Here is a 15420-nt window from a genome sequence, read left to right as displayed (position 1 = left end):
GGTAGTGCTCAGGGGGTATCAGACCTGAGACACTTCACATGCATAAACACTATATGTGACCCGTTACAGCAAAAGGTACCTTAAGTCGGGAGCTACATATGCCTTATTTTGCTAGTAACAAATGCATTCTAAACCAATCATTAATCCTATTGTTGTAGAGGATAATAAGCTTGTACCTGTCTATAGAACTGTTTGTTATACAGCTCTAGTCTTTATTTGATATGGCTAATCCCTGTTCAAGTGGCATGAGTGGTGGGTTACAAAAGCATTGTATTGTATTTGTATAGGTATGTATTAGCCACCCACTAACAATGAGAGGACATTCCTGAACCTCGTTGACTTGTAGATGATTTGAAATGACCGCCACTTCAGATTGTCATTATTGTTTGATATTTTCTGCCAACATTGGGGAAAAAGAGACACTTGTAGCAGCCGACATAAGGTACCTTTCGCTGTAACGGGTCACATATGCACTATATACAAATCCCTGCCTCCTATCGTGTATAAAGTCAGCTGACTGCTTCAAGAGTTGTACATGTATTAATAATAATAGGTTTTTTCTTCTCAGTTTTGTATAGCCATGTTGATTTTTAACTGGCGCCTTTAATCACCTCAGCTATAGATATTGCGCTTATGCAACTTTGTTGAGTATTAATGTATAATTATGTAGATTTAGTTGTAGAAGGTTAAGAATAGTATTAATAGCATCATTTTGTAATTATACAGACTTGACATTTAATATGGAATATTTTTCGCAAAATTCCAAGACTGGTTTGGACGGAGTCTGCATAGACCGCACGGGCTAAATATTAAATGGGGTGTGTCGGGGGATGGTGTAAAATAATTGTTTGATAGAAAATGTGCTTTCCACATATTTACATTATGGTGCTCATAATGTAGCTAATGTGCCTAAAATGGCGGATTAAGGGAGGCTGAATTTGAGCTTTGTGGGGGACACATTATTTCAGACTTTATGCAACATGGTTATGTTATTATCAAATTTATAGGGGTGTGAGGTGATATTTCTTAAACTTCGTCAGCAACTGGCATTCATCACAGCTGAAATACACTTACAATGTACCAAGTTTTTGAACAGGAGGGCGCCTAAAATGGGGTACTTAGAAGCTGTACATACTCAGAAAGTTTGAATGGCTCCCTGGGGTCAAATGTTATAAACTTACTGTTCAAAAACAACTGTGTGGATTCCTGGTTGTCCAATGAACTCACACTGATACTTTGTGTACAGTAAGTTTATAACATTTGGCCCCCGGGGACCATTCAAACTTTCTGAGTGCGTACCACTTTTAAGAGCAATATTTGTTAAAGCTCCTCCCACTTTCAAAACTGGTAGATCACAGATGCATTTTAGTTCAGACGAACACTTATTGGTATTCAGTTTCAGTAAAATCGCCTCAAACCTCAATGAATTTGATAATATCAGAATAATATTGCTCAAATTCAAAAATTTTACCCCCACAAAAATCAAATTTAGTCTCCTTAAATCCGCCATTTTAGGCTAATTCACTACATTATGAGCGCCATAATGTAAACTAATGGAAAGCACATTTTCTGTCAAACAATTATTTTACACATCTCCCGACACACCCCAATTAATATTTAGCCCGTGCCGTTTATGCAGACCTCTACCAGACCAGTCTTGGAATTTTGCGAAAAAGTATTCCATATTAAATGTCAAGTCTGTAGTTCTTTCCAGATCACGTATCATCACCTTTCTGATAGGATTTGATTTTTCGAGTAATCGGTAAAATTAAGAGGTTACATGCCTTGTGATTGTCTGCGCTCTGTGAGCGCAAATTACCTCTAGTTTCATTTTTATCAATCCGCGCATAACAAAGTTGCCGGCGGTGTAGGCACGCGAGTAACTGACGTGACCGGCTGCGCCGTGATAATGCCAACGTATACACTAACCTGTAAGAAAGTTGGTTGATTTCATGATGCATGCTTCAAGTGGGAAAAAGGTTTGCACTGGAAATTGTGACAATGCAGGACCCAAGTTCTCACCACTGTTGATGCATAAAAAGAAAAAAGTATACCAATTCATGGCAAAACTCATGGCAAAAGAAAGCATTGACGTCCACATGCACCTCATATGTAACCTGCATTATACCCGCACACTTGCCAAAGTTCGCTGTGTATTGAGAAAACTTGTGGTCGCCTGCTCCGCAACCGAAAGATGATGATGAGATATAATATCGATAACATAAAAATGAATTTTGATACATTTGATTTATGATGTAATCACGAAATGCTTATGTCAGCAAATTGTGTCAAACCCTAATAACCAGCATGCGGCACTTTGAAATTAAGAACAAACAGCAAAATGTATCACCTTATGAGGTTTTCATCGTTTTGAACCAGGTAAAACGAAGCGTGCAAATCCACAGTTGCAAGAGTCTCTCCAATTTTCTGGACGTAATCGTTGAACCAAGCTTTGAGACTAGCATTTAATATGCTAGCATTCTCCCTTTCGAAACATCCAACGTGATCGACAACTTGATGGGACAGAGTAACATTAACCTTAGGCTGGTACTTGTTGAAGTCTTCTCCGACCTGTAAACATTTTATCAAAGATCGTTGAATTTAAGGATTAGATTATTTTGGTTTTAGGTAATAACTGCAGGAAGGCCTATGTCACAAGTTTTTGACACACCCATAATGAATTTGTAAAAAAAAAGTGCATGGGAGGTGCATCCGACAGCACATACCGAGTACTAAGATCATAAGATCGTCCTCCTCCAATACGCCGTAGAAGTGACGTAGTTAATCGGATTAACTACCTTAGCAATATATGAATACAATTTTGACTACATCGCCCCGCACTGCAACGTTAATGCGGTACCGATGCATTGAACCATATATGTCAAAGCAATGCTAATCACTTGCACCTGTAAGATTAGTGTCTTTGAAAAGAGCGGTATTATATTCAATCTATTATATGATTGAAGACAGGCGATGAATGTAACCTGCTGTAGTGCAGAGCGATCTATTAAAAAATTGTATTCATCTATTGCTATGGTAGCTAATCCGATTATGACGTCACTTCTACGCAAATCAGCAGGTATGCAAAAGTACCTTCACCCCCATTTATCGGGTGATTTTATATAAATTCATACACAATTCCAGAAAATATTTCCGGGGAAAACTTGGTCAGTCGGGTTAATGTACGAGTATTACCAATTTTTTGTTGTGCACATTTGTGACCCGCTCTGACAAAACCAGGAACCAGGACATTTCATGATTTGAATAAAATGTAAGCACTAGACAATAAGCTTTAATTGATATCAAAATTATAAAATAGCATCAATACTATTCAAGATATGGATAATTTTGTAAATGATACTTGTTATTTTTCCCAAATTGCTATTCTGTATAATGTGCCAATTAGTTTTCTGCCTTACGCAGTATTGAATAAGGATTATCATAGTTCAACTGTTATTAACCTCTTTTTAATAAGCCATGATGCAGTCATGGCTACAGTAGAATTCATCTCGACCTTTGCAGGACTTAACCCCATTAAAAGCTATTAAACCAAGATAACACTCATTGAAACAGCTCAACTGATTAAATCGGATCTTCTCTGGTTGTGCACAAGTGACTGTTTTCATGTGCGATATCGCAATAAAGCTGGTATTCATAGCTTCAGTTGGGTAACCGATTATAAAGGAAACGAAAGGAAACAATGTTATGTGTGGCTTTGTTCACGAAATCAGACAATGGCGTGCTTTTTGTAAACCAGCATTCTTGAAAATGAGCAACATAATGATTTTTGACTTAACACGGTTTGGAAATAATTTCTTCATATTTTTGGTGTTATCTGTCGTTTACATGTCCTTCCTAAAACACAAAAGTACGACCCTCTCCAAACACCTAAATTAGCTAAAAATTTAGGACATGTTACAAAACTATACTGTCTAGAATTTTAGAAGAGTACTTTTAATATTGGCCGGTTATTTTTCACACAGCGACGTTAACTAGGCAATGTACTATTGCCTATAACATTAACTAAAACACCAAAGTACGAATATTTTTAAACATCTAAATTAGCTAAAATTTAGGACATGTTAAAAACTATATTTTCTAGAACTTTAGAAGAGTACTTTTAATATTGGCCGGTTATTTTTCACACAGCGACGTTAACTAGTCATATCCCCATACTGTTAACGTAGGGCTATTTGTAAAGGTCACGCGTCAATGGGAAAGAGCACTGTGTATTGTGTATAGGAAAACGGACAGTAACTGCAGTATGCACTGGTCACATTTGTTAAACGATATCTGTATATAATTTGAAGGTAAAATAAAATAGTTCCATAACATTCTAAGACAGTAAACATGAGTTATTAAGAGTTTTAGTGGAATTTTGGCCGCAATCTTGGATTCAGGGAAAAAATCGAGGTGGCTCGTGAGCTTTTTTTGATCCTTTGATCAACATAATGTGCCAAGTATGGTTCTAGTGGGAAAAGGTGTTAGTTTATTCCTGGGATGGACCTGCCTATACCAAAAAGGTCCTACTCGTCGGACTATAATAGACTGGCTCCTCTAATTGTGTGAATTGTTTTGGGCTTCATAATTATTTTCTTGTATAGCTTTTGTGTGCAGATGGTGTCATCCGCTCATGCATTAATGTTAAGTTAGATAGAAAGTTTTAATTTTGTCTTCAAAACGTGATCATGTTTTTAAGATATCTTGAAAGTGTTGATATCATTTAGATCATGACTTACTTCAATTTCTTGATCAGCTTTATCTGGTGAGTATATCCCGCATATAACTATGTTGTCAACATGGCTTTCACCAATGACGTCAATACACTGAAGGACTTCTTCCACATTGATACGAGCAATTGGGTTGTTTGCACCTTTGCTACTGGCGAACTCGTATCCGCCGTTCAAGAGATGTATGTCCCCCATAATCTACAATAAATAGTACAAAGTCTCTGCAAAATTAAGGTAGTAATTATTTCTAAACACAAAAATAGGCCGTAAAGCGCACAAAAATAAAGTATATCTATGACAGGGTGTCCCTGAAAGAACTGTACCATTGACAACTTTCATGTTTGGGTATCCATTTGTAATTTGGCAGATGATCTAGTTTAATTTTTGGTCGTGTACACTAACCATCATATGCCATCATGAAACTGACGAACAATAGTGATGTATTTCTCAGGGTAACCAGATTTTCTCATGATCTACCAGAGTACTGACGGTGTCAAATGCTTTAGTCAAGTCTACCAAATTTTGCTTTAACACTTTTCTAAGATCTTACTAATTGTACCACGGAGTTGTCTTAAGGTTAGCCGAGAGTTCTTCATGCGCTTGATTTCAGAGGGGCGTAAGTTCATAACAGAAACAGCCATGCAGAAAATGAACAAGCGTACCGGGACGTAGGCCTACTTATATACAATAGAATATCGATCCACGGTCAAGACATGAAAAGGCTATGAAACTTGGCTTAGCTCGTACCGTGCCCGGAGCTCGGATGCCGGGGGGGGGGGGGAGATTTGCCATTTGGTCTAATACCATTTCGTCTAATATGCATTTCGTCTATATCCATTTAATCTAAACCCATTAGGTCTATATCCAGTACGTCCAATAATCATTTGGTCCTATAACCATTTGGTCCGATTACCATTTGGTCCGATAACCATTTGGTCTAATAACCAAAAAGTCTAAAACCATTTAGTCTAACAACCATTTAGTCTAATACCCATTTGGTCTATTACCAATAAGTCTAATACCCATTTGGTCTAATACCCATTTGGTCTACAAACCATTTGGTCTAACAAGCCATTTAGTCTACTAGCCAATTGGTCTAATAACCGATTAGTCTAATAGCACATGACGCAATAACGCTATTACAAATACTGTGAGGTCATAGTCCAGGGTCACCGTGGTCTTAAAAAGCGTGTTTTATAAACAGTATAACAAGTCTATAGACCTACATGTAGTATCTACACATAACTCCATATACAAATGACAAAAACATGAAAACCTAATTTGTTTTAATGTTGGAATGGCAATACCGGCAAATGCCCTGCACACGTGGCACCCCCAGTAATGCATGATGAGTATATTATCATATTATCCTTAAAAAGACCAAGGAAACAAGGACAAAATAGTCAGGCAAAATGTCACTTTCACTGAGTATGCATATATACGGTATATAATACCTGCAGGCTTCATGTATTAGTCTTCATTTTTTGGATATGTCAATAAACAATAATAATAATTCTACTAAGAATGCATAAGATTTGATACATGTAGTATCCCAGCAAACACAAAAAACGTTTTTAAAAAGTTTTAAATAAGTTTTATTTTGGGTTTGGGTTTAGGTAAAAACGTTTTAATAACATTAAAATGTCGGGTTATATAAAGGTCATGAAATCGTTTTAAAACGTTTTGTATGAAAACACACTACAACAATATTTTTAAAATGTTTTCGAAATGTCATTGTAAACTATTTTTGCAAACATTTTTGGCCAAATATTTTGTCAACACATAAATAACATTATGTTAAAATATTTGCACCTAGCAAACACAGAAATGTTCTTAAAATGTTTTTAACAAAACGTTTTAATAACATTTAAATGTCGGGTTATATAAAGGTCATGAAAACATTTGTAAAACGTTATTGTAAATATTTTGGGCAAACATTTTTTGCAAAATATTTTTTCAACCCCAAAATAACATTCTGTTTAGAATGATTTGTACCAAGCTTTCAAAAATGTTTTTGGAATGTTATTAAAACGTTTTTATACCCTTTATATAACCTGACATTTAAATGTTTTCTGTAAAACATTTGTGTTTGCTGTGCAGTAAATTACCAACAAATGTTATTTAATGTTATGAAAACGTTTTATACCATTAATGTACCCTTTATATAACCTGACATTTTTTCTGACAACCTTTTACAACCTTTTGCGAATAATGTCGAAAACGTTTTGTGTTTGCTGGGATGTTTCTCTACATGTGCTCATCGCATTACACATGCTCGCCTCATTACATGTATTTTCAGCCCGCAACCAGTAGTAGACGAAATGGCAATTTTTTTAGACGAATTGGCAAATAGACGAAATGGCATGCGCGTATTTTGGGGGGGGGGGCTTTGGGGTGCCAGCCCCCGGGGTCAAAGTAGGGGGCGGCAAAAACGAAGGGGCGGCGGAAGAAGAAGGGCGGCACAAACAGGGGCGGCAAAAACGAAGGGGCGGCAAAACGAATTAGCAATGAAAAAGGGCGGAAAAAGTTAAAAACCCTAAAAAATTGTAAAAGGATGCTTTTAGGGCGCTAGCGCCTAAAATCCTTTTTTTTTTTTTTTTTTTTTTTTTTTTTTTTTTGCTCTTCACTTTTCAAACGACCGTGAAAAAATTGGGGCAACCTTTTCGGGCTGTTAAGGAAGGGGCGCCAAAATTGTTTCTTCTTCAGCCCCCCGGGGTTGGGGCGGCCACGGTACGCCACTGAAATGGTATTAGACTAACTGGTTATTAGACCATAGGAGTATTGGACCAAACGGTTATTAGACCAAACGGTTATTAGACCAAATGGTTATTGAAAAAATATTAGGCCAAATGGTTATTAGACTATATGGTTAGTAGACATACTGGATATTAGACCAAACAATAATAGACTAAATGGACATTAGACTATATGATTATTAGACTAAATGGCAATTAGCCTTTCTGGTAATAGACCAATTGAATATAGACGAAACGGGAATTAGACCAAATGGTATTAGACCAATTGGCAATAGACCCCGGGGGGGTGGCACAAGCCGTTTTCGGCAATTTTCTAAAGGATTTTATAAATTTTAAAATTGATTGGGGGCACTTCGTCAAGCTACGCCCTGGAAAATGTGTTGATTTTGAATTTATAGCCTTGATATCTTTGATGAAATCAATGCTGCTATTCCCCTGATTTATACAATGAAAGGGTAGGCAACCGGGTAGGCAACAACAACAATATCAAAAAGCAATTATTTGTAAATCGAATTTGGGATGAAAATCAACAAGACAGACTTAGCAGGCCTACAAAGTTCTGAATTATATAAAGTGAAAAACAATCAATCACGATTCACTGCACTCAGCGAATCAATCAAATAAAACTAAAAAGAAAGGAGCAAGAAAGAATAAAGAAATAGTGAAAAGAGAAAGAAAGAGAGAGAAAAAATGAACGAAAAGAAAGAAAGAAAGAAATGAAAAAAAAATGAAAAAGAAAGGGAGAAAGAAAAGAGGAAAGAAAGGAAGTAAAATTGAGAAAAGAGAAAAAAAAGAAAATTCAGCCACACGGAGACTCGAACCCACAAAAATAGTTCATATTAGATTCCCAGTCCAACGCTCTATCCACTCGGCCATAGATCAGCTTACGCAATTGACTGTTCTCAAAGTGGATGATATAACTATAATTGGATGCAATTACATGATGATTACAATCGCGTCCGCATTATGGCTCTTAGAATAAACACGCATGTCGGCGCTGAAATTTTGAACGAACTGATGGAGGAAAACCTCGTTTTTGCAAAACTAGCTTCAATTTGGAGTGAAAATCAAATGGAATAGCAATTGGCAGAATGTTGAGAAATAATGTAGGTATTCAGATGTCTAAATTAACGTCTCGTAATCAAGATATCGATAATTTCACAAACCAGCTTTTTCTCAAGCAAATTCTCCAAAATTTTCCCCAAAAAACGGGCTTTTAAAATTTAATCGGTACTGTATTTGGTTCTTCCCCATGGCAACATTATTTCTTTGATCGATTTGTAATACAATACGAAAAAGAAGAAAACAATCGCTCGGTGTGGATTTATACGGAGCGCACATTTGAAAAAAAACTCATGGAACGTGTTTTTGATCTTGTGAACATGGTGGGTAAAAATGCTTTAAACAAAGGATTTTCAAATTTATTCTAATAATTTGTATATAACACACACAAAAATGTTAAGCTACATCCAATGCACCAACATTTCACTCGCTGCGATATTTGATTACTGAGAAAACTCTGTTTTAGAGAACAACTTTATACGTCTTTTATACGTTTTTTATACGTCTCTTTGTGTAACCTTAAGCAGAGGTGAATCCCAGGAAGCAGGTCTTGGTCTAGATGACAAATAACACGATTCGGGAGAATTCTTGTAAGAATGTTGTCAGCAATTGAGAGCAGGTAGGCCTATATGTCTATATGATTGTCACATGATTGGCGTTTGCCATCCCTCTGGTAATGAGAGATGATGGATGCATCTGATAGATTTTCACTCTCAACGAGTACGGTATAATACGCAGTAATTAACCTATACGCTGGCGAAGTTACGTAATAATCGGATTAGCTACCATAGCAATAGGTGAAAACAAATTTTGAATATACCGCGCTGCACTGATACGTTCACGCGGTACCTCTGCATTGAACCATATCATGCTGATCAATTGCACCTGTAAGATTAGTGATGAGTGTAACCTGCTTGTAGTGCAGCGCGATATGTTCAAAATTATTTTCACCTATTGCTATGGTAATTAATCCGATTAATTACGTAATTTCGCCAGCGTATAGACACTGATGATGATGATGACCATGTCGATCATTATGATGGTTATGGATGATAATGACTCTTTACAAAACAACAATGGTTTTTAGACCATTAAAATACCTTTGATTTGATGGTGTTGTCTGGGATGTTCGCAAATGGTAACAGCAATTGTGATGCTGAGCCGCAGAGTCTTACAACAGTGACACGTGACAAATTCTCCTGCTCTATCACTGCATTCAAAGCTTGTGGAGTGGCGATGTTTATCTGTTTGACTTCAGCTGAATATTAAAGCAATGAATTAAAAGTATACCGGTGCCTAAAACAGCTCTAAAATTACAACAAAGCACCTTCCACGAACAGATAAATTAAAAAAGTTATGAATTATGCTCAATAAAGATCAATCACACTGCATCTCATGAAAAGAAGATTAGCAAATCTATCGATAACTTCAAAAGCAAAATAAGTTTGCAAAAGACCAGGCCTCCCACCTCAAACTTAAGTTGGTACTACACCCCAAATTTGTAACTATTTTTGCATTTTTCAAAAAAATAAAATGTTTGAAATTGCCCAATTTGAGGTCCAAAATGTGGCTTTACCACAGGGTTCAATGGGAGAATTCAAACTTTAAATGATTTTTGCCGGAATTTCAAGTGCTTTTTTCCTCTGGCGAAAAAAAAAATTGACTTTCGATTCAAGTTTTGGCATGAGAGACCCCACATTACTTTTGAGTTTGGAGATTGAATACACCCCCTAGATGGAGGTCATGACCTCAATCGCGCACACAGGGATGTAGATATCAAATGGAATCACCCATTCAGGTAACTCCATTTGAAATTCACACTCCCTGTATGGAAGATCAAGGGCATGTCTTTTCATGGATTTCAACTGGAATAGCCCAACGGTTTAATCACCTGTGTGAGTTTTTGCATGTAAAATCATCGGCAAGTAAGCACTACCAAATAACTAGACTGTTCTGGGATGAGGTAGTCGATCTCACTAAACTATATATATTTAACCTCTACCTATTTCAAGTGCCAAGGCAAATTTTATGAAGGTCATGTGATGGGCTCGCCATTATTATTTCCAACATATTTATCTGAGAACGCGCTAGATAGATCTTATAGCCATATAATAGTAGTGTCACCTCCATGATACGTACCTGGATTTATTCCTTTCAGAACGTCTCCCAACACTTGTTTGACTCCATCAAAGACATCAGGTGTCGTTGTCAGCGTAGAAGCCGTAGATATGACATGCATGATTTTCGATCTTTCCTGTAGGCATACTGCTGTAGTCCAAGAAGTATCTATGTGCATTTTGCCATCCACAAACTCCATTCCTATAGCAAGTCCGATGACTTTTTCATTTTCTGCCATCGTGGTATTTATACATTTAACCACAGAAATTTTGCTTCAGCAGATTATCCGCTAGTGTAAAGAAACAAGAAAGAATCAGTCTACATGTATTCTCTGCAACAAGTCCGTCATTAATAACGCAATTGAAGAATCGCTTTATTCGTATGCTTCGGCTATATTTATAAATTTTTTAAAATACGCACGTGACCCATGGGCATGATATTGTGCAAAAAGTTACTATTTTCGCTTCTTTTGTCATACGGTTGTAAATTCAATGAACAATGACTTTGCTTAAGGGAGGTCTAATGAGCGTGAACCTGGTTTGGATGCAGAGGGAGTGTGCCTGTAACAGACACAGCCACCAGAAAAGGACCAGCTCAGATCGCGCGCCAAATAAGTTTGCAGTCCAGAAATTTCATTTTTTTCTCAGCCTTGCAAAAAATGACAGAGGTGGGAATCGAACCCGGGACCTCGGTGTTGTAAAACCTACTGCGTTACCACTGAGCCAACTGACAATCAGCTATGAGAAGTTTGATAGTAATCCTTGATATTGCTGAATAGAATAAATCAATACTGATAGGTCTATTTATCTAATGTACGATGTTATTCAAATTGGCCTATAAACTAGGAATATAATGTGAAATGACTATCAATCGATCAATCAATCAAGTTGTCAAGTTATCAACAATCAATAATAAACCGACGTAGGCCTATCATGGAATATTACTAACTAGGCCTACTAACTAATATACCAAATAAATAAATAGGCATAGGCCTAAATAAATAAATAAATACATAATGCAGAATGCAGTTAGTATTTTAGTTGCAAAATTCCAAACATTCTATTCACACATTCTATTATAATTTTCTGCTATACACGCAAAGGACCTGTGCCTTTAATATGTCCGCGCCTAATCAATAATGAGTCTTTCACCATGCCCACACACCATGTTAAACTATTGTATCCCTGCAAGTATTATACTGACCAAGTCCTAACACCTCAATGAAATGGATGCTATAACGTACCCAATCAAGCGAACATATCAAGGTCATATCAGGGCGTTATACAAAGAATGGTCAAAGGTCAACGTTTCCAAAGAAGTATAGTAATAGATGTAGACACAAGCTTTCGTGCGGGAAACATAAACACATAGTCGTCAGTCGTGTGGGTTTTATGAGATTTGATACGGCGCTGAAGTCTATTGGCTGTCCCAAAATCAGTACCAGACCCGGTTTCCAGACGGCAATGTGTGTGTTGTTACAAGGAATGCAAACTCATTTTATCAATGAGTGAACCACATAGAGGAATACGACATCTATCGTGAGCCAATCTGCATTCTGTTGCCTGCAAAAGCCGACGATCAGGTAAAAATTCTAAAAGCAGCGTGACTAGATATTTGCGTTAATTTCATGATACGTGTAAAACGCATTGAAAACGCCAAATTGCAGTCATAAAATATATAATATTAGTAAATCACCCAATCGAATGTTAACGTAGGTCCCGGTGTCGTCACTTAACATTGACTATGTGTACGCATGATCGTTCCCAATTTCGCGAAAAAAGGGGTTATTTTTAAACTATGTTCGCGAACATTTTATGTTCGCGATGTTTAAAAAATAGGGTTGTTTTTGACCACGGTGTACTCGAAATTAAAAAATAGGGTATATTTTTGTGAATCATGATAATGTTGAAATCACATGATGCATCCTATTGGATGTATTTGTATATATTTTTCTGTTATTTTCCTCATTTATATAATTATTAAAAGGACAACAGAGTTCTCCTCAGAAAAGACAATGAATCAGAACATGTTTTTTTTTGTGTGTTCTTGAAATGTTAAAAAAGGGGTACTCTTGTAAAAGTGTACTTGAAATGCAAAAAATAGGGGTATTTTTTAAGGCTAATTTGTACCCGTTTTCGTGTACAATAGGGGTAAAAAATGACGAAAATGTTCTTGAAACCGCGCAAAATAGGGGGGTATTTTTGACTTAGGGAACGATCATGCGTTACGCCTTTGAATGTTAAGTGACGACACCGGGACGTAGGTATGTGGAAAAGAACTGCAATAACAATAACAAACTATGTGCCCAAAGAGTTGTCTTTGGCATGTCGCTTTTTTGAAATATGACCAAAATATCAAATTTTGGAAAAACGCCCCAAAATTTAAAACAAACACGAACCTTCCAAAATAAATACATATTATCACTCGGCGGCCCAGTCACTACCTGCCGCTGTGATTTGGGGTAACTCATTGCTTCCCCTCTCCAGATACCGGAACTTGAAGGTCGCTCATACCCCAGCCCTTAAAGAGCGCTACAAAATTGATATGAAATAGGGCGAACACTCTAGCTCCGGTCACCCCAACTGATTATACCCAGTATAATATATGTGCTGATAAGAATCCAGTTGTTGATTTCGGGCAAGTACGTGGTCATTTAAAGTATTTTGAGCAAACACAGAATCTAAATCATATATAGATAGGTTATAAATTTAGCGGAATCTCTGGAAGGCAAAGTCTATTATGGTAAAAATGTTTCTTGTCTTTGGGTATTGACAGTAAAGTATTACTGTCATTACATTGGGTCACATCCTAAGATCCAATAAGAGTCAATGAATTGAGAACTCGGCCATTGTGATGTCAAACAGCAGGACCAATGAGATGCCTTGTTACATATTAAACAGAGTAAATGTCTCTGCTACATCTGCTGGCCTCCATCCATTTTCAAGACTATTAAATCAAGCAGCTATTTGATACAGCATTTTAGCTCTTACCTACTTACCAGTATTTTTCTCACACATTATATGTGATGCGATCAAGCAAAATCAGTCGGAACTCGGAAATATTGATTTTGAGATATAGTCAAACAAAGGACATATTTCCTTTTGTTTCCTGTTGTTTTGGAAACTCTTTAATTGCTCATATCTTTGGAACTGGATGTTCAATTTCAACGGGATTTTCTGCAAAATCCAGATTTGTAAATGCTTTTTACTATCCTATCAGAAACTGAAACTTTTGCTTGATCACATCACATATATTTCACGCTTCAAGCAAGATTTACAAACAGAGGATATGCTAAGAACTGGTACTTGGTGTTTTGATCAGTCTAGGCCAATAGTTCCTGCAGAACAAAAATAGATAGTCAGGGGCGGATCCAGGAATTTTCAATAGAGGGGGCGCCGAGCCACCACCGCTGCCGCGGCGGCTCGGCGCCCACACAAAGTCAGACGCCGCTCTGCAAAAATACACATAGTCAGGCGCCGCTCTGCAAAAATTAGAGGGGGCGCGCGCCGGGTGCACCCCCTCTAAATCCGCCGCTGGATTCAACATGAATGCATTTATTGTACATGTACTCACAAAAAGACGGTCTTTTCTGTACATGCCTATATTGAATAGTAAACCTGTTGCACCTGCTGGTAACTGTCATCATGTAAAATGGCAGTAAACAACTAAACATACGACAATTGTAACAAAATTTACCTTGAATACATATACTTCTTAATACACATATTCAGCTCATTTACTTACTTTTATAATCCTAACTATCCAAATTATACAAATCTCAGCCTTTTTTAGATTTTGTGAAAATAACCAATGTTTAAATCCGTTTTTCTTCCATACTCATCAAAATTCGAAGTTGAATTTTACTGGAAGTAGAGCCTAGGCATGCTAATTTGACAAGTGTGGTACTTTGAATTTTTTTACGGTAGATTGAACGACATTTTGTGTATTTTGCGTTATATTCACGCATTAATATATATAGATGGCCAAAAATATTTGAAGGTTTCTTTTATACAAATACAAAACCTAGCACAATACTCAAATTGACTGACCAATTCCTGCACATCGTCGGCTGCTTCTGGAAGGAACTGGCGTTGATGGCGCTTTTAGGACTTGGTCGTAAATATGCGGAAGAAAGTAGTTCCCCTCGTCTCTGTTGAGTGTTTTTGGCCCCCTCCTTTCTTATCCAGATGGCTTATTTTATGTGTCGTGTCTCCCTTCCTGTTCTGTTCTCTGTCTTTGATTTGTGAGTCCTCCCAACCGATTACATGGTTTTGCTCGGCCACGTGATCTGTGATTGCAGATTTATTCTCCTCCCCCGTAGCGCATAAAGGCGCAGGATTGGTCATTGCACAAATAGCATTCAATTGCAAGAAAGTGTACAATTTGTATAAATAGCACAAATAGCACAAATAGCCAGTTGCTTAAGCAATTTTTACAAATTGCATAAATAGCAACAAATAGTTGCAATTGATGCAATCTATTTCGGACAAATTGTATAAATAGCCACATGTGTTGCAATTTGTGTGATTTATGTCAGTAAATTGCACGAATAGCTTACAGTTGCAGCAATTTTTGTAATTTGTATAAAGAAACCTTCAAATATCTATTTTACCGACAATCCTGATGAACTTATTTGAGGGTATATACATCATACATGGCCCTTATTATAGGGAATATGTGGTCCCCGTGTAATCCACTGATCAAATATATTTTCAACTTACTTTTTAATATTGTCCAAACTGCCCACAAAATAT

The 15420-nt window shown here is 37.0% G+C and overlaps 1 protein-coding gene across 1 annotated transcript; it reads right to left on the bottom strand.

Annotated features, from left to right (window-relative positions):
* Positions 1-4694: 4694 nt before the first annotated feature.
* LOC140159549 (uncharacterized) lies at positions 4695-10904 on the bottom strand. The gene is made up of 3 exons (XM_072183040.1): positions 10688-10904; positions 9649-9806; positions 4695-4928 (listed from the first exon to the last, which is right to left on the bottom strand). The coding sequence occupies exons 1-3, from the start codon at positions 10902-10904 to the stop codon at positions 4695-4697; spliced, it is 609 nt and encodes a 202-aa protein (XP_072039141.1).
* Positions 10905-15420: the final 4516 nt, after the last annotated feature.

The sequence above is a fragment of the Amphiura filiformis genome, chromosome 8 (assembly GCF_039555335.1).
Source record: "Amphiura filiformis chromosome 8, Afil_fr2py, whole genome shotgun sequence".
Lineage (NCBI taxonomy): Eukaryota > Metazoa > Echinodermata > Ophiuroidea > Amphilepidida > Amphiuridae > Amphiura > Amphiura filiformis.
Note: the sequence above shows the minus strand (reverse complement) of the source record. Positions and strands in the feature narration are given on the sequence as shown.